Below are 26,062 nucleotides of genomic sequence, written 5' to 3'. Positions count from 1 at the left end.
CTTTAAAAATGGCTGCAGTTTTCCCAACTACCCGTAACCCCCTCAAAGGTTTCAGAACCTCTGAAGTGTAGAGTTCCCACCCCACAGGAACCACCGAGAGAGTCTACAAGAGAGGAAGGGTTGGAAAGTGTGAGGACAAAAGTATCAGGGGCACCAGACAGAAGCTGAGAGTCCAACATGCCTCTCCCTTCTTGACATCAAAGGTTGAAAAATTCTTTCAGCAAGAAGAAAATCAAAGGTTTCCTTTCCCATTGTCCCCTCTCAAGGGACCCATGGTAGCCTGTCCCTGCTTGCTCTTCGGCCTTATACCTCCTCAGTTTGTGATGCTCCTTCCCAAGTAGTCCTCCTTTTGCCTCACTCTGGGAGGCCCTGCAGATGGGGTGCGGTATACTTCATGGGTCACTTCCACTATGCTCTTTCTGCCATTTATCTCCTGAGTTGTGTTTTGTTTCCTGAGGCAGACCTCTACGTTGAGTGGGAGGCTGTGTTTTAGGTTCTTGTCAATAACACTGTGGGGGAAGAGAGGCAGGGCGTTTTACAGTGTTGCTTTCTTTTCGCCAACCCAGCTCTAGGGCCTAAAAAATACCCAACGAACTCTTCACCACAGAATTACCCTTAGCCCCTTTAATTTATATATATATATATGTATATATATACATATATATATATTTATATATATACATATATATATATATATTTAATATTTTGCCCAAGTTGGTCATGAACTCATGACCCACCCCACCTCAGCTAATTGAGTAGCTAGGGTTATAGGCATGTGCTCCTATTCCTAACTCTTCTCTTCCCTTCCTTTCTCTTCTCTTCTTTCTCTTGTCTTCTCTTCCCTTCCTTTCTCCTCTCTTCTCTTCTCACCTCTTCTTTTTAAATAATCATTGTGTATGTGTGTTGTTGAAATGATGTATGTATATGTTTATGAGTATAGGTGCATGTGTCCCATGACAGGTGTGTGGTAGAGGACAACCTTGGATGTTGCTTCTTGCCTCCCAACTTGTTTGAAACAAGGTCTCTAGTTCACTGCTGTATATGACAGGCTAGCTGGCCCACAAGCTGTTGTAGATTCTCCCAGACTGCCTTCCTACCTCACTGTAGGAGCACTGAGTTTAGTACCACATCCAGCTTTACATCGTTTCTGGACTTGAACTCAGGTTCTCACTTTTGGGCCACAAGTATTTTATCTATGGGGCTATCTCTGAACACTAAGATCCTTTGTGTGTGGATTACATGGCAAAATGAATGAGTCTCCAGTCAAAATTTTATTTTTTCCCTTCTTTTCTCTCTCTCTCTCTCTCTGTGTGTGTGTGTGTGTGTGTGTGTGTGTGTGTGTGTGTGTGTGTGTGCGCGCGCGCGCTGTACACTTGTGCTGTGGAGGACCAAGTTTGATGCCAGGAAGTCTTTCTCCTCCATTGTCTTCATTGAGACAGGGTCTCTCAGTTCAACCTAGAATTTGCCAATCTTGCTAATCTGGCTAACCAGTTCACTCCAGAAATCCCCTATCTCTGTTTTCAATTTCTAGAACTGCAGTCATAACTGCCCACTTACACTTTGAGAGGAAATCTATCTTCTTTATACCACCATGTAGGTTGTGTGTGTGTGTGTGTGTGTGTGTGTGTGTGTGTGTGTGTGTGTGTGTGTATGTTACTTTCAGCAAGTGAAGTTTCTAACTAATGCATGGAAGTTCACCTGGGCCTAGGTTTTGAATCCACACTTTCCAAGTTCTCTATGGCCATCCATGCTCCTTTGTGTTCTTCAAATCCTTTGAAAGCAAAATTTCCCCTAAGAGGACCAATTCATTGCATTTTTCTTTTTAAAACATTTAATGGTTCATGCATATGTTATACATGTGTAGGTGCATATGCCAATGTGTATACAAAGAAGGACATTGGATTACTGGGCTGCCACTCTTCTGCTCTATTCCCTTTAGATGGAGTCTTTCACTGAACCTGGAGCTCTGCACTCAGGTCCTCACACATGCATGAGGCACTCTTATCTAGCTCTGCTTTTTCCTGCTTTCTTCTTTATCCCTCCCTTCTTCTAACATGTTATGTTCTATTTACTGTGCTAGCTGAGGAGATGTAGCTCTCCCCATTAACTCAGCCTCCAGACTTGGTGGACAGTATAAAGAATGGCTGAGAGCTGGGTGGTGGTGGCAGCACACACCTTTGATCCCAGTACTCGGGAGGTAGAGGTAAGCAGATCTCTGTGAGTTCGAGACCAGCCTGGTCTACAAGAACTAGCTTCAGAGCAGCTTCCAAAGCCACAGAAAAACCCTGTCTCGAAAAACCAAAACTAACTAACTAAATAAATAAATAAAATAAATTTAAAAAGTAAATAAATAAATAAAATAAAAATACAACTTAAAAAAAGAAGAATGGCTGAGGATAGTGGTTATAATTTAATTGGTATTCATTTCTAGTAAGTTGGATCTCCAATACTGCATAAACCAGGTATGGTAGTGCCACCCTAGGACTCAAGAAGTGGAGGATGGACGACTAGAATTCAATATTACCCTTGCCTACATAGGGATTTTAAGGCCAGTCTGGGTACATAGGACTTTTTTTTTTTTTTTTTTTTTACAAAAAAAAGCTCCTAAAAGATATGAGATGTTTCAGACCCAGAGGGCCCTCCCTGAGGACTAGCTTTTATGTTCCAGAAGGCACCATGCAAGATTCCAATGGAGGGAAGCAACTGATTGACCTACCCATCTACGATACCTATAAACTAAAACAATGATCAGTATGTCATGATAGACCATTATGGGATCCCACCATCCCATCCTAATAATGGCATGCATACATTGGTAGTGATCAGCAGCTCTCTAGTTGGACCTAAGGCCCACACAACAAGAGGGAAATCATGCTTGGTATGGGAAACCAAGCCTATGACAAGAGGCTAGTGAGGTCATGGATCTTGGAGAACTATAACCACCACTTTACTAAACAGTATTACCCCCTCACTACATTATAAATATTTGTTCTTCTACCTACAGATAAGCATAATCTTCATCCCTCATCAAGGGAACTTCTCTTTGCATCAGATAGAGACAATTACAGAAACTCACAGCCAATCAAAATGCAGAGAACAAATGACTAGTTCAAACATCTACAACACAATTCCTGTACTAAGGCTCAGGGATCATAGCAGGAAAGGGGATAGAAAGAATGTAAGAAGCAGAGGAACAGGGCATTTATGATGAGACTGTTTCCTAAAAATGTCAGAAAAATGATGAGACACATGAAGTCCCATCAACATGGATGAAACGCTCATCTCCAGTGAAAAGCATACCAACTGATCACAACTAAATAAAAAATAGATATGAAGAGCAAGGGGTGCATGGGAAGGATTGGAGGGAGGAAATAAAAGGGGGAACAGGAGGCAGAGGCAGGTGGATCTATGTGAGTCTGAGGCCAGCCTCAGAGCTAGTTCCAAAGCCACAGAAACCCTGTCTCAAAAAAAAAAAAAAAAAAAAAAAAAAAAAAAAAGAAAAAAAAAAAAGAAAGAAAAAGAAAAAAAAAGTATTTGGCGGTGGATAGTCAGGGGCTACAGGAGGCAAGGGGGAGAAGGGGAGAACAAATAAGGTCCCAGGGAGGGGAGCTTTCAGAAGGCAGGGTGGTAGCAGTTCTGAGGTCAGAAGGCGTGTTGTTAGTATGTAAGAGGGGTGTGATGAAGGTGCACCAGCTTCCACTGCTGTGTTATATACATGCCTTTGCTTGCCTTCTGCTCCTCGCATGTGAAACAGAGAAGGTAACAAAGATATGGATAAAGGAGAGTATGGAAAACTATGGATGCCATACTTCCAGGAGCATTGGTGTTTGGGCCAGTGTGCCATTCACCTGTGTACGCACAGCCCTGGGTCACTTTTGGAGATGAATGTCACCATGTCTTATTTCTGACCATACAACTGTGGAGAAATTCCATTCAAAGTTGGTATCCATATCCTTGGTCCAGTGGCCTGTATACCTCTGTCCTCACTTTTATGTTCCATGAGGGGAATGCAAACGAAAGGGAAGAGTAGGTGGGTGGGGAAACCTAGAGGGATGAGTATTGAGAGAATTTCTTTCTTTTCCTTTTCTTTCTCTTCTATCCTCCTCTCTCTCTCTCTCTTTCTCTCTCTCTCTCTTTCTCTCTCTCTCTCTCTCTGTCTGTCTGTCTCTCTCTCTTCTCCTCCTTCCTTTTGGAGATAGAATTTCAGTATGTAGCCCTGATGATCTGGAATTCACTGTTTAGACCAGGCTGGCCTTGAACTCCAAGAGTCTGCATGCCTCTGAGTGTGGAGATTAAAGGCATGGCCACTAGGCCCAACCTAGTATTGAGAGAATTTTGATGGGCCCTTTTCTTGTTGTTATGATAAAATACCTGGCAAGAGCAACTTGGGGAGGAAGGGGTCATTGTGGCTCACAGTTTGAGGGGACAGTTGTCACGGCAGGAAGACATGAGAGCTAGAACATGCTCTGTAGTGGTAGAGAATGCTCACTTCTGAGTAATCACAAAGTAGAGAAAGATCAGAGAGTGGGGTGGGTTATACACCGTAGGCCTGTGCGCAGTACCTTCCCTCCTCCAGTCAGGCCCTACCTCCTGAGAAGGTCCCACACCCTCTCTAGACAGCACCAGCTGCTGGGTAGTGTGTTTAAACACATTAGTCTTCGATGCCACTTCACTGTAACGGGAGGAAGGGAGGAAAGCATTCCAGGGAAGGACAGTGTAATTGGTACAACTGAGGGACACTGTGAGGAACAGTAGGGACACAAAGTAGGACAGATGAGAGGATGAATCATGACTATAGGTCCTTGGAGAAGCCATTGGGTCAGAGGAAGCCATAGGCAGCTCTTCAGTCTTTACTGAGAGCCTCAGTGGGCCAGGTAGGAACTTGGGCACTTCACATTTGTTTTTATTATTGTCCCCCCCCCATGGTGAGACTCAAACTTAGGCCTTGCATGTGCTAGGCACATGCTCTACCACTGAGCTGTTTCAGTCCTTAAATATATTATTTTATTTGAGGTTCCTAATAGCCCATGGTAGGTTGGTATCTGTCCCCATTTTATTAATGAGAGCATGGAGGACAAGAGGAAGCCAACGTGGAGCTAAGAGCCTGGCTCCTTCAGCCCTGGAACGATATTTTCTACTGCAGCATGTGGGTTTATACTTTTCTTATTTTGAGAATGTCTCTTACTGCCAAGCCAGGCCAGGCTCCAAGTCATTTTATAGAAACACCCCCCACACACCCACTCATTCTCCATCCCACTCCCACCCCAGGCACACTTCTTGGACTTTTGGATATTTCATGCCAGGGGAGGTAGAGTGCCAGGCCTGTGGTCTGATAGAAAGGAATTCACATATTCCACCCAACAGATGCCAGCCCAGGAACAGGTCGAAGCCCTGGGTGGAAGTGATTGACATCTGAGGAGATAAAGTTGCAGGATGTCTGTAGTCATGTCAATGTATGGGGATGGGAGTCGGGGAGGACTGGAGAGGGTAGAGAGGAAATCAGATTGCCCACGAGTTGACAGTTGCTGAGGTTGGATGGGGGTTCATGGGAGCCCAATACACTGCTCCTTCTAACTGCTGTATTTGGAAAATCTTCACAATAAAAACTAAGATAACTCAGAGGGCACCCCCCACAACACCCCACCCTTTACCAGATTCTCTGGTTTCAGGCTTTGTCCTAGTTTAAAATGTCCTCTTGTAGGGCTAGAATCCTGCTTACACTCTATCCTCAGACTCAGTTTCCTCATTTGGAAAATGGGTAAAGATTCTACCAACCCCATGGCGGTGTTGTGAATGTTGGATAGGATGAAAGGTTGTTGGAAACCCACAGTCTGCTGACCCCGTCCCCTGACGATGGGCAGGACACGCATGTCATGTCATGCTACATCACTCATTATGGGGCTGCGTAGGGACTCAATTTCCCTTTTAAAGCAAACACACTCCTCTCTCTCTCTCTCTCTCTCACTTTTGGTTGACCACCAGATACCCCCCCCCTTCTCTCCTCTCCACCAATAAACTCCACTATGGACACCGAGTCTCGTGTTTGTGTTTCATAGGCGATAGCTGCAGCAAAAGAACAACAAAGGTAACATGTCGGCTGTAGTCTGTAACAAATGTGAGGTCACCACCCATAACAAGGGCACCATTTGACATCTCCACCAGAGGAACATGTGTTGAATAGATTTGAATAGAGAAGGCAGCTCTGGCTTTGCCTCAGTTTCTTTATGAAGATCAAAGACAAGTAGAGGCTCAAGAGGCCATGGTGGAAGCAGGTGTGGTGGTGCATGCCTTTAATCCTAGCACTCAGGAGGCAGAGTCAGATAGACCTATGTGAGTTTGCCGCCAGCCTGGTCTAAAAAGCGCATTTCAGTCAGCCAGGAGAAACCCTGTCTGGGGGGGGTGAGGGTGGGGGGGTTGGGGGGTGGTGTCTCCAGTGGGCTGTCTTCAGGCCTGTGAAACAGCCTCTCTAAGGACCCTGGGTCCATCTCTGTATCTAGACTGCCTGCTTCAGGCAGGAGATGCTTGCAAAGTGAAGAGTGGACTGGACAAGAGAGACCTGCTGAAGCTTTGAGAGAGGCAGTGGGAGCTTTTCAAGAATAGGTGGGTCCCGAGAGGCCTGTACCAGCCTTTGGAAATGCAGAAGTGTGTATGTTTGAGTGCGCACACAAACCACACACACACACACCTCTTGCAGAACTAAGCACACACACACACACACACACACACACACACACACACACACACACACACACACACACACACACCCCTCTTGCAGAACTAAGCACCTTGAAAGCAGGAGAGGCGAAGGCGGCTTGGAGTCTTGGAATGACCACCGGGCCTGAGGCCTTTGGACTGGCCTGGGTTCCTGGTATTTTCCTGGCTGTAAGGGATTCGCAGTGCCTCCTGGTGGACACACTGGCGGTGCAGGCTCCTGAGGCTGATCCCGCACTGGGCTCTCTCCGGAGCAGCAGGGAGAGGGCTTAGAAGCGGAAGGGGGGAGGGAGGGCGGGGGGTGGAGGGGAGTGACAGCTCCAGGATGCCGCCGCCAGGAGGGGCGTGTGTCTCTCCTGGGAGGCTCGAAGACTGGGCCCAACCCTCGACACTTACTGACACCCTGCACCCTACCTCTAACTGCGCAGGAGTGACTTGGCTACACCCCACATGTCGGGGAATCCTTCCTGTCCTTAACCCCCAGCCCTGAGGCCCTTGAATTTTGCTGCCTCTGCCTAACTTCTCCCGGAAGAGGGTCTCATTAAAGTTTTTAAGAGGTTTTATTTAGGTTAATAAACTGTCAAGAAGGAGCATGAAGGCCCGAACGTTCCAGTTGTCTTTTTGAAGGTTCCAGGCTTGAATTCCAGGGCTGAGGAATGTTTACATCTTCCCTTTCTGAACGGGTCCTGGCGGGAAAGGCATAGTGGTCCAAGGACCCCTGCCCAAATATGCGAGGCCATGGTGGGTGAAGCTTATGAGTACCAGTGTTAGCAGCCTGTGGCTGGTGCTGGTGAGAGCTTACTCAGCGGCCTGGTTTTCAGACACTATGCCACTGGCCCTGGGATGTGAGTGCTCTGGTGGCATTATCTCCCCAATCTGGTGGTGGTAGTGGGGTTTGTCCAAGTACCTGGGAATGGTGAGCGATACCGTGCTCAAGGGTTCTCAAGAAGCCCAGGCCAGCCTAACGTCTCTCCTCGGACCAGAGCTGCAGTAGGGTCATATTGTTCCTTCTCCTAGAGCCAGCTCCGGTGCCAGGGTCTCAGGCCGCCAGGCTGCACCCTCCAGGGAAGCAGCAAGGAGGTCAGAGAGTCTTCACTGTCTGGTCCTGTGGCCTTCTGGAGGTGGCCGGGTTCGCTCTGCGTGCCACCCGGGAAAAGGTCCCGGCCATTAGACTGGTGTCGAGGAGGATGGAAAAATCTTAAAAGCCACAAAGTCCTGTGCAAATGGCACCCGGGCCCGGGTGGCTGTTCCACGCAAAGCCTAAAATGGAGGGTAGATTCTATGTGTGCCCATGGGGCGACAGACAGAGCTGATGCCGAGGGAAGCCAGAAGTTCTGGGACCCCCGAAAGGGCGTGTGCTCTGGGCGACTTTCTCGTCCCAGGATCCCACTGAGCGAAGGGCGTCCTTGACCCAGCGCTCCAGTTTTAAGAACTACAGCTCCAGCCAGGGTCTCCTGGTTCTGCTGCGACTGGTGCATTCTCTAAGCCCGAGCTTCTGGCTGCGGGGTGGGGAAGCTCAATTTGGGGAGAAGAGAGAGCTCCGTGGGGATCCATAGCCGGATCCTGCCTGCAAGGATGCCCCCAAACAGCACAGATTTGCTTCGGCAGAGCAGGATCGCGAAAACCCTCGCCCCACGGAGTTTAAAAGTGGCTTCCGGCTTCCTAGCCAGGGAACGCATTCTTGCAACCCCGATTGGGCTAGGGCACCCACTGCGGAGGGACCAGGACAGGGAAAAGCAGCCTTTGCTCAGGCCTTTCACCTACCCCGACTCCGACAAGAGGAAGAGGTGGGGGTGGGGTGAGCAGGGTGTGAAGAGGTTTGGAGTAATTCGAGTTCAAAAAAAAAAAAAAAAAAAAAAATCACTTTGTTTCGGAGGGACAAGTAGGTCCTGCGTGCTGTCTCCAGGCTAGCAAATTCCTCCCTATCCCCGCTAGTTTATCTGGGCTGCCTGCCCCAGGACGGGGATGCTTGCTATATGAAGAGGGGAATGGACAGGCAGTCGCATGTCCCCCAGGGCTCCAGTCCGCCCGGCGAGTCTCAGCCTGCTCAGCTCTGCAAAAACGAAACTCAAATCCGCCCCCCCCCAAAGCCCTTAAAAGAGGACTTTAACGAGAAAACCAAAGCCTCTATTTTCCCTGCTTTCACTTTTCCCAAACCAGCTTAAATAAATCTAAATAAAAACAAAATGAGCAATCAGCCAAGGATATTATCTTTCCACACTGTTCCACACTGTGGAGTTTCTCTTCAAAAACATTTCCCCCCAATGCCAACCATTCAGATGGTCAGCCCTTCGGAAGCTCTAACCTATTCAAGAAAATCACAACAAAGCGGTAGGAAATTCAGCCACGATCCTGGGCAGAAGGTAGCAGGGAGGTCCCGGGAACCCACAGCGGCCGAAACCGCTTTAATAAAAGTATAAAAATTAAAAAAAAAAGATAATAAGAAGTAAAACCTTTTAATACATCAAATATACGGAATTTTAATCTTTAAAGCGATACATTGTCTATTATTTTAGCACATGACGTAAACCTTGTCCCCTTCTCAGCGGGTGGACTTAAAAATTAAAAATAGTTGTGTTCCTTCGAAGAACAAAATAAGGCAAATGAGGTTTTGGAATAGAATTATTTTCCTTTTTTTTCCTTCCAGAATACATACAAAAAAATACCCATTCTCTTTCGATGGTATACACCTTAAAAATAATTGCGATTGGAAATCAGAGTTGACAAATTGTGACTTATTTTGTTTCGTCTTTTTCTTTTTTGTAACAAACATGCATGGAAATTTGAGTTTCAATCAGACATTAAATAAGAACGCACAATACAATCATAGCAATTTTAAAGTAACATTAAAGAGAAGACCCTAGTTCTGTAGCGGTTTTGTCTTTTATTTATACTCTACAAGGGACGGGAGGGTTTGTTTTCCACATATTTACCCTCGAGTTTTAATTTTTTCCCCCTCCTTCTTTTAACCTACGGAGCTCAAACTAAATAATGCACTTTTGAACCACGGGTCCGCTTGGAGCTAACATAAATAAATACCAATGTTCACCGGCAAAGTCCTCAGATGAACACTTTCTCAATTATTTTTCCTTCTTTTTCTATAAAAAGTCAAATGATTTTTTTTCAACTTTTATAAAGTTTGGGTGGGGGAGCTAGGGGTGGAGGAGAAGGGTTCCCATCCAGGCTCACTGGCTGGCTGTTGTTAGCAGATAAGTAAGATTTCTTTTCCCTTCCGTAGCCGGCTCGAGGCTCGCGCAGGAGTCAATAACCTCGCCAGGCTCCTGCCCCTCCCTCGACTCCTCCCCTCCCCCCCCCCCCAGCTCTTTTCTCTCCCTCCGAATTCCTCGCGGCTACCCTCACTGATAACCCAACGCCGAGGCAGTGGTCAGTCTCTGTCCGTAGAGGGCGTAGGGGGAGTAGTAGGGTCCGGTGGCAGCGGGCACCGGCACGGGGGCACCGGGCGTGGGGAGTGGGCTCTTGGAATATGGGTGGTAACGGCTGCTGAGTCCCAGTGCATGGTGGGGGCTGCGCAGCGCCAGGGTCCCAGGACTGCCTGGTGCGCCCGATGTGGGGATGTGCATGTGACAAGCCATGGCTGCTGCGGCGGCGCTGGCGAGAGACGAAGAACTGGGGTAGCCCGATAGCAGTTTGTCTGTCCCAGGAAAGGCCGTATGGGTCCGCAAGTGGCTCAGCAGCTCTTCCGACGTGGCGAAGCGCTTGTCGCATGGCCCATTAGCTGACACCCAGTTGCAGATGTGGGGGAGCGGATCATTAGGGAGCATGAAACCATAGGGGTAGAGGGGGTGGCCAGCAAGGGAGGGTGGTGTGGCGCCCGCAGCGGCGGCAGCGGTCAGCGAGGAGTGCACACCGTGCAGTGGGTGTGTGGGGTACACCAGTGGGTATCCCGATTTGAGCGCTGCGGCTGCAGCTGCCGGATCGTGAGCGCACGAGGCGCTGGCAGCTGCAGCTCCGGCCAGGTGACTGGCGCAGTGGTAGCTGAGGCAGTATGGGTCCCGGCACAAACTGGCTGTCATCACAGACGGCGGCGACGCCCCGGCCAGGGGACTCGAACCGGCTGGCTTACTGCAGCCAAGAGAGCCGGCCGCGGCCGCCGCCAGCTGAGCCCCTACTAGGCTGCCAGGCTTGGTGGGGTCGAGAGCCACGCCATGTGGCAAGAACTGGGGCGGGTAGCCAGCATAGGCCCCAGCCAGGCTGCCTGGGTAGGTCATGCCCGCGGGGGGTAGAGGGAACACTGTCTGGCCGGGTTTGTAGGGAGACACGGGAGCCACCAGCCCAGAGCCTAACACCGACGACGAGGTGGGCACGCTGGGGCCTGAACCGGAGCTAGAGCCGGAAGAGCTGCCGCAGTCCGAACCTAGAGCCTTGCCCCCTGGACCCCCGTCCGTGTGCTGGTTCACATCCACGTTAATTCCACCGCCGCAGCTAATCCTCCCGTGTGTCAGCCCCGTAGGTACCCCGTCCGCCGAGGAGCCCCCGACGCCCTTGCTGCTGCCACCGCCGCCAGCTTCCGGATCTTTCTTGTCGTCCTTGCCCTCCGGGCCGCCCCCGGCGGAGGGCAGCATGCCTCCCGGCGAACAGGCCGAGGCGCTGGAGCTGGGACTGCCTGTTCTGGGCGTAAATGGCTGGCAGGTGGCGCTCGGTACCCGGAATCCTGACTTCTCCGCAGAAACACCCCCGCCGCCGCCGCCACCCCCGCCGCCTCCACCGCCGCCTCCCGGCTCCTTCTTATCTGAACCAGGCTTGGAGTAAGGCTTGAAACTCGACTTGTCTTCTACGCCGATGTCGCTCAGTTTCAGGGGGCCCGACTTGGCGTCCTTGTCGCCCCCGGCTCCGCTGCCTGCGCCACCCGCGCCGCCCCCGTTGGAGGCGACAGAGGAGAGTTTGGAAGAGGGCGAAGGGTCAGGCTTCCCTATCTGCGAACATGTTTGCGCCAGCAATGCCAGTGGGCTCTTCTTGGCATCCAGCTGTGGAGTCAGACGGGGAGGGGGGTCACACAGAGAAACAAGGGGAAAGCATTTAGTTAAAATCCTGGCTTCAGGGTCTAACACTTGCCCTAATAGCCCGCGAAAAGCATTTCAACTTCGAGGCGCAATTTTAAGTGGCACCCCACCCACAAAGATTCTCGTCCTTGGGAAAGATGCCAGACCCCTTGACTTCCCTACGATTCTTCCTGCATTCTTTCAGTACTACTTAGATTTGTTAACAATCTCTCGCAAATGTTTTGGTTTTCATCTCCTTAGATCCAGAACTGTACCACCACCCCCACCCCCTTTCCCGGCACACACTCCTTGATTCTAAAGCGTAAGGGCTTGAGCGGTTGGCGCCTCCGAGGCTGTGTAAATATACTAGCTTCTGGAGAGCTGAAGGAAGGCGACTTTGGAACAGTATCCAGGCCCTTGTCTGCCTAGGGCCTATGGGGGAGGGCTAGGTACATAGGGGCTTTAATACAAAAAGGACAAGTTTGGGTGGCTTTGCCGCTTAGAATTTATAACCCAATCCATGTCGTTGTCCTTTCTGACTAAGGGGTGAGGAAGCGCTGTCCTTTTCTTCTATCCTCGAGCTGAACCACTCCAACCGCCCCCCCCCCAGCCCCCGCGCCCCAGATCCCGGGGGAAAGAAACCCCACAGGAAGGCAGACCCGGTAGGGGTCCCAGCTTGACCCTGAGAGAAGGTCCTTACCTCGATGGGGCTGACGGGCGTGGAAGGCAGGGGCTGCAAATACTCTGGGTGCAAAATGTGACCAGTCCGTGCCGTCAGCATCTTCAGCACCTTGATGGGCAGGCGGTTAGCCTGGCGCAGGGGATCAGAAGGGGGCACGGTGTGCACAAAAGGCTTGGTGCTGCCGGCCAGGGACGAGCCTGGGCCGTGGCTGGAGCAATTTCCAGAGAGCGCGCTGGTCCAGGCAGGGTCCGCACTGCCACTACTGCCGCCGCCGCCGATGTGCTTACTGCTTCTTAGGGCAGAAAGCGAGGGCGCTGTGCTCATGACCCACCCGCGCGCATGGGAGCAGCGGGGGGGAGGGCTCCGGGACGCACGGGGCGGGCTCGGGGTTGCGCGCTCGCTCGGGGAGCGGGAGCAGCTAGAGGAGGAGCTGGCTCGGCGGACGCGGGTGCCTCGCACGCCTTCTTGGAGCCTGGAGCCAGAAGCGAATAATCCTGGGTGGTCCGCAGAGGAGCCGTGACGAGGCTGGAAGAGCCGGGTGGACTGCGGGGTGCCCCGCGGTGCACGTTGTCTGCCTTGGGCTGCGCCCTGCGTTACGCTCTCCCGGCCCAGAGCCGGCGCTGCGCTCAGCGATGTGAGCCGCTGCTTGTCCAGCCCGGGCTCTGGCGAGGAAACTCACTTCAAAAGCAGCTGCACCAAGGGGGAGATTAAAGCCTTTGCCGCCTTCCAATCAAATGGGAGCCTGAGGTGATTGGAGGGTCAAGGGGATGTGACGCGTCCCGCGCCGCCGCCGCCGCCGCCAGGACTCTCAGAGCTGGTTTTAATGGGTAGCTCCCTCTTTGCCGCCCCTGGGTTTGTCCCCTCCCTCTATTTCGCTACCCGGACGAGATGGACATTTATTCTACGTTTGCTGTCTACCGCCTTCCATCTTTTTCCTCCGCGTCGTTCTTGGTTTTCCCAGCAGGAAAACAAACTGAAATCTTTGGAGGAAGGGAGTACCTATGAGAGTTAACTGACTTCGGGCGAGTGTTGAGAAGAAGCACCAGCGGGAGTGTGAATACCAGCTGAACGGCCAACTCCAGGGATGCGTGGGAGCCTGCACACCAATTTTTTTTTTCAGTAATTGAGATCTCGTGTGGCGCGGCCACCCGGGCAAGGAAAGGCGGAGAGCCGATGTCGGAGAAAGTCTGCCCGCCCGCTTGTATTTCCTGAAGTTCCGCAACAGAGAAACCAAAAGCTGGAAGGGCAACGGAGGCGGTGGCTGCTTGTCCGGGCGACGTGCGCGGGGTTCTCCGCCTTTCTTGGTCACGTGACACCCGAGGACGCTCAGATTGGGGCGGGAGCGGGGGTCACATGTTTCCCGTGTTTCACACTCAGTCACCCCCCCAATTCTTGCTCTCCTTCGCTACCCTCTCCCCCCCCCCCCCGTTTCTCTGGGCATCTCCACCCCTCCATCAATTGTCAATGTGCCTCGACCGCAATCAATCAGTTATTTGTCAGCTCTTGTCAATCTGCCCGTGATTTATGTCAGCTTTTGTTGCTGATTACAAGGCGGGTGAGACTTGAAGGGAAAAAGAGATGGAGAGTGAGAGAGGAAGGAAGAGACCCAGAAGGAACTGGAGGAGGGGGATAGAGGAGCAGAGGAGTGTGTGTGTGTGTGTGTGTGTGTGTGTGTGTGTGTGTGTGTGTGTGTAGGGGTTGTAAGAAAAAGAATGAAAAGGGGAAGAGGCGCCCATCGTCAGGAAATGAAATAGTGAGTAAAGTGCGCAGGTGCACCCAGGACGCTGTGTCAGGCGCACCGGCCTGGGGTGTGCGCCTTTGCTTCTCTTGTTGGAGAGACAGACACGCCCTTCACGTGGGGTGCTTTAGTCAATCCGAACCGCAGAATTCGGGGATGCTTGGCACCTAAGAACGGCGGTGGAGACGGCGTCTAACACGGGAGGCTTCCCGCCTCTTTGGGATAATTCCTCCCGGGCATGTAATTTGAGGATGTCCGGCCATTGCCCTCGGTAGTGTCCCGACCCCCAACTCGGGAACTTCTTTCCAAAGAGCCACACCACCAATGTAGCCCTAGTACTGGAGGTTACTGGTGGGGTAGCCCTCTTTAATTCTGAGACCCCGGTTCGTAGCGAGGGTTGACCAGCTCCAGAGAAGAGGCCTGGCCTTGCTGAGAACACAGGCAAACAGGTTTCAGGCTCGCTCTGTTTCTCTCCCGGGTCCTTTGCCACCACCCCGACAGTCCTGGGAGCCAGTACTACCCGGGGCTGCTCGACTGAGTAAAGTGGACCGGCCAGACAGGACCAGTGCTGGGAGAGGAGAGGGAAGGAACGCGAGAGGGAGGGGCAGCTGCTTGTGGGAACCGGTTCTTCCAGGGAAGCGGAGCGGGACTGCAGCGTTCCCCTCGATTTGCGCCGTCACTCAGGCTGTTTGGAAAGAAGAGGGAGGCGCTGTGCGTGCCGCCTTGTACCTGGACCTGTGTGTATACACTCCTGTGCATCTGGGCGAATTCTCTGGACTTCCGTAACGTCTGGAGCCAGTTCGAGGGTCACCTCTAGAAACTCGTAGAAAGTAGAAGGGGGTGCGAAGAGGACACACCTCCTTCCTCGGAGGGACTAGGGAGACTTTGAATTCCCACCCCCTTTTCCGCAGAGCTCTTCTTTTGTTGTCAGGTCCTTTTGATAAATGGTGGGGCTAGAAGCCTTGGGAGCCGGGAGCCGTTCTGTGCTCTGTGCAGGGGCGGGGGCTGAGCCTGGAGACCCGTTTCCGACCATGGCGCACCCTGATCTGAACCCGGTACTTGCAGGGGTCTGGTTGGGGACTTCCCTTCGGCTTGCTAGCCCATTCCTCTCCCACCACCCCAGTCTCTTTTTCCTTTCTGCTTTTTGTCTCCAACTCCACGCGGGTAACGAGAACTTTCTGGTGTTGGGATGAGTTTTAGAATTTTCTCGTAGGCATTCTTTCACGCCGTTTTCATTTCATTCCTTGATTCCTTAGGTTGGAAAAGTTAATGAGCTGGTAACTCAATTAATGCTAATTTGGAGAGGAGAGGTGGTTTGTGCTTGGGGCTGGTGTGTGTGTGTGTGTGTGTGTGTGTGTGTGTTAAGAACACGCACTCAGGAAGGTTTGTGGTGCCCTGGCGACAATTGAGGAAGGTAAGTCTGTCTGTGAGACCTTGGCAAGATCACAGGCAGGGATGTGAAGGTTGCCTGAATAATCTCTATGGACAAAAGTTCCAGAGTACAGTTTTCCAGGGTGGCATTCCAAAACTCTCTGCTGGGCAATGTGTCTGAAGCCTTTTGTAGCCTGAGGGTGTTAGTGCCTGACTATATCACCTATTGTATGGCTGTGAAAGGTGTCACCGCTGGCCAACTACTATAGTCCCAGTGTAGCAAGCTGGGCCCTGGACTGTCTGCCATTTTGGCCTCTCCGATAGGCCTGGGCATGGAAAACTGGCTCTGCACTAAGGGTAGCTGGAGCGCAGGCCAGGGGCATCCTTAGTTTGTTCATTTGCCTCCAAAATACAGCAGATTTCTCACTGCACTGGGCAGTTCAAGGGAGGCCGCCCCGGAGCTTCAAGCCTGGTGGAATCGTGCAATGTCTCTTGCTCCAGAATGATTACACGCGCGCTCATGGGTATGTGATGTATTCCTTGAGTGCCGGCAGTAGGTCGTCTGCTTTTATTTGACTCAAACTCAACTCTGCAGGTCGGAGCGCACGGGGGCGCCTAGAGGTCTGCGGTTCACTGCTTAGGGAGGCACCAGCACCGGAGCCTTCGTACCTCTCAAGGGAGGCCAAATCCCTGAAGGCTGTGCAAGCTATGTAGGTTAGGGGGGTTATTAATTACTCCAGGCTAGGCCTAATACCTCCAGCTCTCTGAGGTGGTAGGAATGGATGTCCTGTGGATTTTATTTGCACACAATGGACATGATTTGTTTTCTCTTAAAAAAAAGAAGGCGTGGGCATGGCAGATATTTGAGGAGGTGGAAGGGAGAAGGCGGAAGGGAAGAGAGCTGTGGAAAAAAGTTTGAAAATGCCTTGAACTATTCACTGTCGAGATGGCTAATCAGTATTGAGGCCGGAGGGCAGGCGGGCCGCCTTTCACCGCCGCTTCCCTTTCATCTCTGGCTCGGCGGAGGCGCTCAATTAAAAGCCTATCAGTTTGTAAGTAAATCAACGCCTATCAGAGTTGTCACATCAAACAAAACGATTATTATTGCAGCCCGCCTCCCCTATTAATCTCCCTCGAAGATAATCCGCCTGACAGGTCAGCCCCGGCGAGCTGGAAACCCTGGCCCAGAGCGCCCAAAGAGTCCGGGACTGGTTTATGCCCCCAGGGGTCTCTGCACCCGAGTTTTGTAGAACCCAGCAATCCCCTGGCCCCTGAGGAGTGAGGGAAAGAGCGAACTGAAGCCGCTGGACCCAGACCCTCCCTACCAGACTACAATTAGGCCTGAGAGTCTTGGAGCCACTAAGGTTGTGGTCAAGCCCCAGACTAACAGCTTTTCATACCAGGAGGCTTGGGGAGGAACGGACGTGTGGCCTCCTTTAGTTCTGCGACCTTGCCATGGCCTGCACTCTTCTAGGTTTGCCTCTTTGATTCTGCTTATTTTAAAATTTCCACTCTCTCTTCCCCTTTTTGTTTCCATTAGTTTTTTTGTTGTTGTTTTTGTTTTGTTTTGACTCAACCTGAACTCTTATTTTCCTCTCTCCTTTCCTTTCTCCGATTTGTAAGGGACTATTTCTTATTGCCGTACCCTCCCAATGTATACACCTTTACATGGTAGTCATATTCTCTGGAGTAGGGCATTCTCAGGGTCCGGGTTATTTCTCCTGTGGCAGGAGTGTGTGTAACTCTCATGATTTCCTGCCTAAATGCCCCTGGTTTTCTTCCCCAAGCAGGGACTTTTAGAGGTTCTTCACCCTCTTAAGGATTTTGTGCATCTGGGGACAAGGAAATAATTCATTAAATACAAGATAGTTAAATGCTCGGACTGTTATAAACTCCTATTTTGGAATTAGTATTTTGCTTCGGAATTTCACAGTTCCAGCCTTCTTGAGCTAGCCAATAGCCTCTCAGGTCTTTTGTCTCAAACTAGAGACCCAAAGACTGGGTAGGGTTTGGCTTCTGGACTCCAGAAAACTGGTATCTTCCTGGTGTCTCTGGCTTCCCTCTCTGGTAGTCTTGGAATGGAACACCACCCACCCTTCTCTATTTTATGCTCTTGTCCAAACTCACAACCAAATGACCACTGCCAGAGATGGGCTAAGCCAGGACTGAGAGCTGATTGAAGTGTCTGAGGGGAAAGGGTTCTTTGGGGACCTCAGGCCTTCTAGTTTAAATGCCAGCTCTTCTCTAAGACATTGTCTGAGGTCTACATCCACAAGAACCCCAAAAGTACTCTGCCGTTGAACATTCAGACTGAGCCTCTCGAAGCATCAGTAATTCTTTTGGGATTGAAGGATGTGACTATCCAATAAAACCTTCTTCAGATTGCTTGGTGGGCTGGGCTATAGGACTTGGGGTCCCCACATAAAGCTTCCCAAAGTACCGTAATTTATCCTCACCCTCTAGTCTTATGAAAATTATTTATAAACCTAGCAATACTGTATATTCATATATATGCATATATATGATGCACTGTGGCTCAGTTACCTGCCCACTTGCTTTTCTTATGTATTTACTTATGTCACCTTCACTACATTACGGTTATTTAAAGAGCTATAGACAGGGCACTCCCCAACTTTGGCTGTAGGAAATATTCACTGAGTTGTTATTTAGACATAAGTTCTATCTTGGGCTCCGATGACATCCCAGCAAGGGATGTTAAAAAAAAATGTAAAACAAAACCCTGCTTTATCATTTCCCCAACTTAATTATATGTGCACACATTTAGAATTTAAGAATACTTTTATCCTATAGATCTCATTTTCCAGTCAAGATATGTTATGTGCCCCTGAAGCCAGAAGCAATTAGTGGTGTTGGTACTGAGCGCCAAGATGTTTGTGCAATTTTATCCTCACATGGATAAAACTTACATATGGCTATGTAATAGATTCAGTCTTGTCATTTTAGAATCGACAGGATTTCTCTGGCAGTCGTTGGTGCTACATTAAACCGAGTAAGTCCAACCGGTAGGCATCCAGCTGGAAATGGCTCCGGGCTGGCATGTGCAGGTGAGCCTCGGCTCAGTCACAGGCATGAGATGGCTCCCCATGCCAAGAGGCGCGGGTCCAGCCCCACAATTATAGGTGGCGCCCCCAGGTTTTGTGGTTTCTCGCTGCCTTGCTGGGCCTAGTAGCCCCCACATCTGCTCAAGCTTCAGAAACCTGCAGCGGTTCTACAGTGCAGAGTCCGCCCCCAGCGAAAACTGAAAGCAAATTTCCGCTCGCCAAGTCTGAACTTCGATTCCTGAAAGTTTTCTCCAGGGAATCAGAGGCGGTTTTGGGAGGACAAAGTTAGTGTGAACACTCGAGGGAGGGACGGGTGGCCTAGCTTGGCTGCTGGTGAAGCGCAGGCGCCCCCTTCTTCCTTATTTCTGTCACTCCCTGGTGTAACTGCGGGGGCATCCAGCGTGGGCTTCTACAGTTCGCACCAGGGATTACAGAAGTGTACAAAGCCTCACCCATAATCCTCCGCCTGAGAAAATTTGAGACAAGATCAACCTTTCTCTGGGGAGGGATGTTTAGAAGTCATTCTGAGCGGTCCCTTGCCCAGGTCTCTGCCCTAACTTCGAACCAGAATTTAAATAACCTGGGGCCACCTACGCAGCCAACTTGCATTGTCGGATGAGGGCGTAAGCAGGGCTACACCTGGATCTCCTAGGCCTCAAGCCATGAGAGGATGTGTGTGTGATTCCCACTCACACATGATTGCTCAGGTCCTTCTAGCCAGGCGATCCCCTAACTCGAGGTGCTTCTTTTTGAGATCCGTGGATTTGGGGTCCAGCAAAGGTGCAAACAGCGCGCTTGGACTTTGGCGGTGGCGACTGCCAGTCTCTCCCTGTCCCCGGGCCGGCCGTAGTGGGTGAGTGATGAGGGCAGAGAAGGGCGCCCATAAATCGCGAGTGTCAGGGCGAAAAACTCTCTTTATTGTCTGCATGATGGATGGGCCCGGGAACGAGACACCAAATACTTCGTATCGCCTTTAAATGGGAACACATTTTCTATGGCCATAATTCATGTTTTTTAAATAGAAAGTTTGAAATGTTGCCTATATTTCACCGGCACTGACATATTTATGAATCGTTCCTTGCATGCAAATATCATTATTTAAAGCGACCCGGAGAGCGCACGAGGGGGGCTGGGAGGAGACGCCCCCGGGGGGGGGCATGGGAGTGGTAAACCAGGAACCTATAAATGGAGGGGGTCAATCTCCCTAAAGGGCAGATGATGGGAAGCTGAGAACACCCTGGGGCTTCACTCCCTCTAGGCCTCCTGGGGAAGTCTGCTCGGATTGGATTGGGACTGAGAGCAAGCTTCTTAGTCTCCTGCGGGGTAACCAGAAGATAATTTGAGGCCAGGATCAAAGCTGAAGCCACATTTTCTAAGAAGGAAGTTAAAAAAAAAGAGTTTAATAAACACAAGTAATAATAATAACAACAACCCAACATGTTTCGTGTTCTTTGCCACTGTATTGATTTTATTGACTTTCATTCTGCAAACCTGGGACTGTGCGCTCCCGGGCGGGGCATATGTCAGTACCCAGTCACCGCGCGGAGCGGGTGGAGGACAATCCTTGGGTGTTACCGCACCCCCTTTCAGCTCAACATCTCCCAGGCATAACCCAGACTGCTCAAGACGCGGGGCACACAAATAACGCCCCTCCCCCCGAGCTGGAGGGCTTCAGTCCCACCCCTTCTATCTGCCCAGCTCCAGCACCACTCCCGGGCTCCGCGCATTCTCTCTTCCACCACTTTCGGATCAATAGTCTCTTCCTGTCTCCTTTTCTTCCCTCTGTCTCAGTTGGCAGAGTGCTTGCCTGGCATACATGAAACAGAAGGACTGAGCTCAGTCTCCAGCACTCCTCCCAGTCAGGCGTGCCCGGGAGGTGCCCACACCTGCGCCCTTCCTTGCCCACACTTTACCTGTGCGGCTCCCAGAGGTGCCAGCGGCCGCGCGGATAACCGAGAAAGGGTGGGGAGGGCGAGAAAGGGAGGGAGCAGCCAGTTGCGCCGGTCCAGGATTGTCTCTCCAGACCCGAAGCAGGGGCGCGGGTTTAAGTCGCTCTCGGAGCGTAATTGCACTGTACAGACCAGGCCCTAGGGTGGGCGAGCGTGAACCGGCCTGCTGAAGAAGGGGCGGGCCCATCCGCACTTCCGCTGGGGTAGGGCTGCGGGCGGACCCGAGTCCCCGCCCCCAGCCGCGTCGACCCGCCCCTTACCGCTGCCTGGGTCCTCAACTCCTACTTCGAGTTTTTAGGTCCCAGCCCAAGGCCTTGGCCTAAGTCCTGACAAAGGAGAGCAGTGGCTCCCCTTTTCCACCTGAGTTCACTTTCGCTTGGGTCCTTTGGTGGACTTGCCTGATCCAGAGGCCTTAAATCTTCGTCTGGGATCCAACCATATGTCCCTTGGAATAGGTGGATCTGAAAGGCTCTCTCTCACCTTTCACTTCTTTTTTCCACGTTCCTATTTTTACTCAACTGCATGCCATTTAGTAAATCCACATCTCATTTATAGGAAGTGAATCGTCATGTGTAATCATTTAGCCAAATTACCTACCGGTAAATAGGTGGAATATGCTGTGGATGGGGAAACAAGAAACAAAAAACGCTAACATTTTCTGATAGATGGCTTTGTGCCAGAGCTATCAAAGAATTTTTGTATGTGTTGAGCCCTCAGAGCAACTCTTTAAGCTAGGTGCCATGGACATCCTGTTTTATAGACACATTTGAGTACCAAGAGGAGAAATTGGCCTTACCTTCATCACACTGCATCCATCTCTTCCAGTCCTGGGGACTCCAACTGCCCTGGGCAAGTGTTCTGAGGTCTGGGATGTTTGTCCTTTAGCTGTACCCATTTGGATTTGAGGTCAGTGCTAAGCCAGAGGAATGGTACAGAGGAAATGAGAGGTGTGGGTGGGGTGGTCTCAGCTACCAGCCTCCAGGAAAAGCTGACCTTTGGCATTTGAGCATCCTAGTTTCTCCCCTGATATCCTAGGGAGGGCCAGAGAGCTCTTTCTGTGACAGGGTGGAATGGGGGGAGGGGACAGCAGACAAGGGGCATGCTTGGAACAGGCCTGAGCTCAGCCCCCAGCTCTCCCCATATAACATAGATATAGTGGTCTATTCCTGTAATCACAGTATCTGGAGGTGGAGGCAGCCTGTTCTTCACAGTGACTTCCAGGTCAGCCTGAATGAGACTGTATAAAGAACAACAAAACTAAGCAACAATAATGAAAAAAAAAAAAAACCAAAAAACCAAATAACAGCAACAACCCCAAAACAACAACAGCAACACTATGTCTGGAACTTTAGCACACCCTGGGGCTTATTTCTCTTTTGCTTAAAAATGTGTGTGTAAGGTTGATTTGGCTAGGTGGTAGTGGTGCACACCTTTAATCTCACCACCTGGGAGACAGTGGCAAGTAGATCTCTGTGAGTTGGAGGCCAGCATGGCCTACAGAGTGAGCTCCAGGCAGCCAAGGCTACATAGAGAAACTTTCTCTTCAAAAACAAAACAAAACAAAAACAAAACAAAAAAAAAATGTGTTGGCTAGGGCATAGGCAGAGGTTATCCAGATCACTGTGAGTTCAAGGCCAGCCTAGCCTACAGGGCTAGTTCCAGGATAGGCTCCAAAGCTACACAAAAAACCCTGTCTTGAAGAAACACATACACAAAAGGTGTGTGTGTTTCAGTTGTTCTTATCAGCACATCAGTCTGTATCTTTTGGCCAGTCTGTCTTCCCTAGTCTTTGCCTCGTGCCCCCACTCATCCCAGGCTCCCACTATCCCTGGCTTCCTTTTGATTGCTCAGATAGGCCAGGCTACTTCCCACCTCAAGGGTTTTGCTGCCACCCTTTGTCCTGTCCATCTGGCTTTCTTTTTCCTTAGATCTTCAAGTGCACACCACTCTTCATGCACACTTACATCTCCTGTAACCCTCAGCTCTAATAGGATGTCCCGCTAAGACTCTGTCTTCTTTCCACAATGGTAAACTCCAACAGGCAGAGCCTGGAACTGTTTCTCCCAAGGATGAATGAAGAGAAATAAAAATATAATCAACTATGCTGAATGAATGGATAATGATGTCTCAGGTTCACCGCACTTTGTGAGAGGCACCATTAAGTGTTCTCACATCATGAGATGTTCTTGGTTTAGAGAGAGAAATAACATAAATCTCATGAAAAATATGACTATGTTGAGTCCTTATATTGTAAATGCCAGTTAAGAGGATGCTGGAGGAGTTAGACAAGAGTAGTATCTTGGGCATTCAAAGTGGAAGCTGTGCGGCCTGACAGGGTGGAGGAAGAAATAAGCCTCTGCCCTTGACCTCCTCCTACTGTTCTGGCATATATACACATCAAGATTCTAAGACTCTGCTGGAGAAGCTGCCCACTCCCCACCCTGGTGGCCGCCTTCCTTTTGGCATCTTCACAGATTATGGCAATCTCTGTTCAGTCCTTTCTATCTTCAGACAGAGCTGCCACAATAGCTGGCTCATTATTCTCCCTGTCCTCACATGCTCTAATCCGTCTGTCACACCTGCCTAGTTAATTTTCCTGATTACATCATTCCCTTGCTCAGAAACCTTCAGGGGCTCTCCATTGTCCACGAATAACACTTAACTCTTCAGGAAATACAGTTTCAGACCACATATAAAAAGCTTTAAGCTACATACCAAAGTTACATATGTTCACGCCAGTCAGAAAAATACTCAAATATATAAAAAGAAAATAAATGATCCCCCCTCTAGTTCCCAATCAGTCTCCTGAGTTACCCAGTGTGACTTGGTTTTGAGTACACTTTTTCCCCACCTCATGTCCTGGGGATTATGCTCAAAGGCTGGTGCTCTCTTTCTAAGCACTTTACCCCTGTGCAATAGCCCCAGCCACCACTTAAAAAAAATGTTTGGGGTGTGTGTGTGTGTGTATTCACACAAGCATGCACATGCCATAGTATCTATCTGGAGGTCAGAGGACAACTTTCAGTAATAAATTCTTTTTTTTTTTTTTTTTTTTTTTTTTATATTGTGTGAATTCTGGTGGTTGAGCCCAGGTCTCCATGTAGCATGGCTTAACCCACGGATGGGGAGCGGCCACCCCCCCTGCTCCCCATAAATTTCTTTGAGACATGGTTTACCTATGTGACTCAGACTGACTTCCAGCTCATGATCCTTTGATTTGGCCTCCCCAGAGCTGCATTTGATGCCACAGCTGGCATCTTCTATCTTTTCTGTCATGCTCACCCATATCAATGGAGTTGTTATCTCATTGCTTACACAAAAAGATTTCTATAGGGGGTGTCTCTGCAATTTTCTCATTCTTTCATGATAATAAATAGGCTATAGATATACAGCTAACTTGTTTTTTTTTAACTTAAAAAAATTTACTTATTTTTATTACATATACAGTGTTCTGTCTGCATATATGCCTGCAAGCCAGGAGAGGGCACCAGATCTCATGATAGGTGGTTGTGAGCCACCATGTGGTTGCTGGGAATTGAACTTGGGGCCTCTGAAAGAGCAGGCAGTGCTCTTAACCTCTGAGCCATCTCTCCAGCCCCAGAAAATTTATATATGTATGTATGTGTGTGTGTATATGTATATATATATCTATATCTAAATCTTATTCAATATTCAGCTATTAATGGGTAAGTGGGATGCTACCATGTTTCTTTAATTAATAAAATTTTGTGCCTATATTTTTGCAACCAGTGATTTTATTTCAATAGGATAGAATAACAAATTACAATAGTTTACACAATAGCCGAATTGAATTTCTTTGTCCTATCTTGACATGCTTTGTGTTTTTCTCCCCTTCCCTCCTTCCCTCCCTTCTTCCCTTCCTATTTCTTTCAAGACAGGGTTTCTTTGTATAGTCTTGGCTGTCCCAGAACTCCCTCTGTAAACCAGGGTAGCCTCTAATTCAGAGATCTGCCTGCCTATACCTCCTGAGTGCTGGGATTAAAGATGTGTACTACCATTGCCCAGCCCTGTATTTTTTCTTCTGGCTCCTCTTCTTAAAAAAACATTCTTGTCCCCATGTTTAACCAACTTCTAATCCTGCAAGGACCAAATCTGATACTAGTTATGCTGTACCTTCTTCTTTCCTTCTCACCTTAACACTATAATGTGTCAGACACAGGAAGTGTCTGGGTAGACCAATCATAACTGTCTTCTTTCCCAACAGCCCTTACAGCCAGTGATGCTATAAGATGAGCTTGTGATAAATGGGGATCAGGGGAGGCCAAGTGGTACAGGAATGCTGGGAAATACTATTGAGTCATCATCAAAAAGATGTTGCAAGTGGTTTGGCTCTTCCCACACTTCCTGTTCTCTCTTCTCCCATAGACTTGAAGCAAACATCTAGAGCTGTATCCATTATCTTATGATCAAAGGAAAAAAAATCTAAGATTACTGCAAAGACAGCCTCAATCTTGTCATCACTGGGATGTGGAGTCATCGTCAGTGTTTCCGCCTTTCCAACATCTTTCTTGGAGGACAAGATCTCTATTTAGTTAGTAAAATTAAGGGGTTTCACATTTTCAGCCAAATATCTTGTTAACCTTCCCATTTAACAAGTCTTTCCAATGGTGTTGTGCCATGAGGGTACAAGCATGGTGATAAAAACAGGTGGTTTGGAACCTATGTTAGAGACTTTCCTTCATGGGTGGGGTGATGGTTTAGATGAGAAATTTCTCCCATAGTCCCCAGCATTTGAAAGCTTGGTCCCCAGTTGTCAGTGCTGTTTGGGGAGGCCAAAGGAGGTACATGGCCTTGCAGGAGGAAGTGTGTCACTGAAGGCAGGCTTTGGGAGTTTGGAGATTTAAGCCATATCCAGTTTGCTCTCTCTGCTTTGTGTTTTTGGTTCAAGATGTAAGCTCTCAGCTCCCTACTTCAGCCACTATGCCTGCTGCTCCCCCCACCACAACAGATTCACATCCCTCTGGAACCATAAGTCCCAAATCAACCATTCCTTCTATAAATTGCACTGGTCATGGTGTTTGTCACAGCAATAGAAAAATAACTAATACAGATGGATTTTGAAATAGCCTCAGAAGCAGGCAAACATTCCTATGAGATGACTTTGGTATTTTAGAATAGTAGTTGAGTGTGGAAAAACCTTTAATCCAAGGCATCACAGTAATCTAGTTAGTTCATTATGGGCATTGCCGTTTCTCTCTCTCCTTTCAAGTGTCTGCAACCCCTTCTTCTTCTTCAGTGGGAAGCAAGGTCTACTTCTAACTACTGATGCTGATGGCTGCATCTTTCTTCTTCCTGTCCTGGCAGCTGAGGCTCCACCAATGAGATTCCTCTGCTTCCAAAGTGGGGAGCAGAGGATGAAGAATCATTTTGAAACCCTGTCTTGGAAGCATTGAGCATACAACAATGGCTGTCAATACATGGGGAGGCAGAGTAGAGAGGACGGTTGCTGCCATCCATGTAATAACGGTGGTTGCTCAGACAATGGCATAACTGGTCTTGTATACTAGCATGGCGAGATCCATCTCCAG

The 26,062-nt window shown here is 49.6% G+C and overlaps 1 protein-coding gene and 1 long non-coding RNA gene across 2 annotated transcripts; both read right to left on the bottom strand.

Moving 5' to 3' along the window:
- Positions 1 to 10,018: 10,018 nt before the first annotated feature.
- On the bottom strand, positions 10,019 to 13,385 carry Znf503 (zinc finger protein 503). The gene is made up of 2 exons (XM_051174744.1): positions 12,412 to 13,385; positions 10,019 to 11,696 (listed from the first exon to the last, which is right to left on the bottom strand). Exons 1-2 carry the CDS (start codon positions 12,715 to 12,717, stop codon positions 10,068 to 10,070), a joined length of 1,935 nt encoding a protein of 644 aa, XP_051030701.1. The 5' UTR covers positions 12,718 to 13,385; the 3' UTR covers positions 10,019 to 10,067.
- Positions 13,386 to 19,458: 6,073 nt separating this feature from the next.
- LOC127214351 (uncharacterized) lies at positions 19,459 to 20,622 on the bottom strand. The gene is made up of 2 exons (XR_007833828.1): positions 20,478 to 20,622; positions 19,459 to 20,371 (listed from the first exon to the last, which is right to left on the bottom strand). It is a non-coding gene; the product is annotated as an uncharacterized LOC127214351 (long non-coding RNA).
- Between the last annotated feature and the right edge of the window lie 5,440 nt (positions 20,623 to 26,062).

This window comes from Phodopus roborovskii, unplaced genomic scaffold (genome assembly GCF_943737965.1).
Source record: "Phodopus roborovskii unplaced genomic scaffold, PHOROB, whole genome shotgun sequence".
Classification (NCBI taxonomy): Eukaryota; Metazoa; Chordata; class Mammalia; order Rodentia; family Cricetidae; genus Phodopus; species Phodopus roborovskii.
This window is presented reverse-complemented; position numbering and strand designations above follow the sequence as displayed.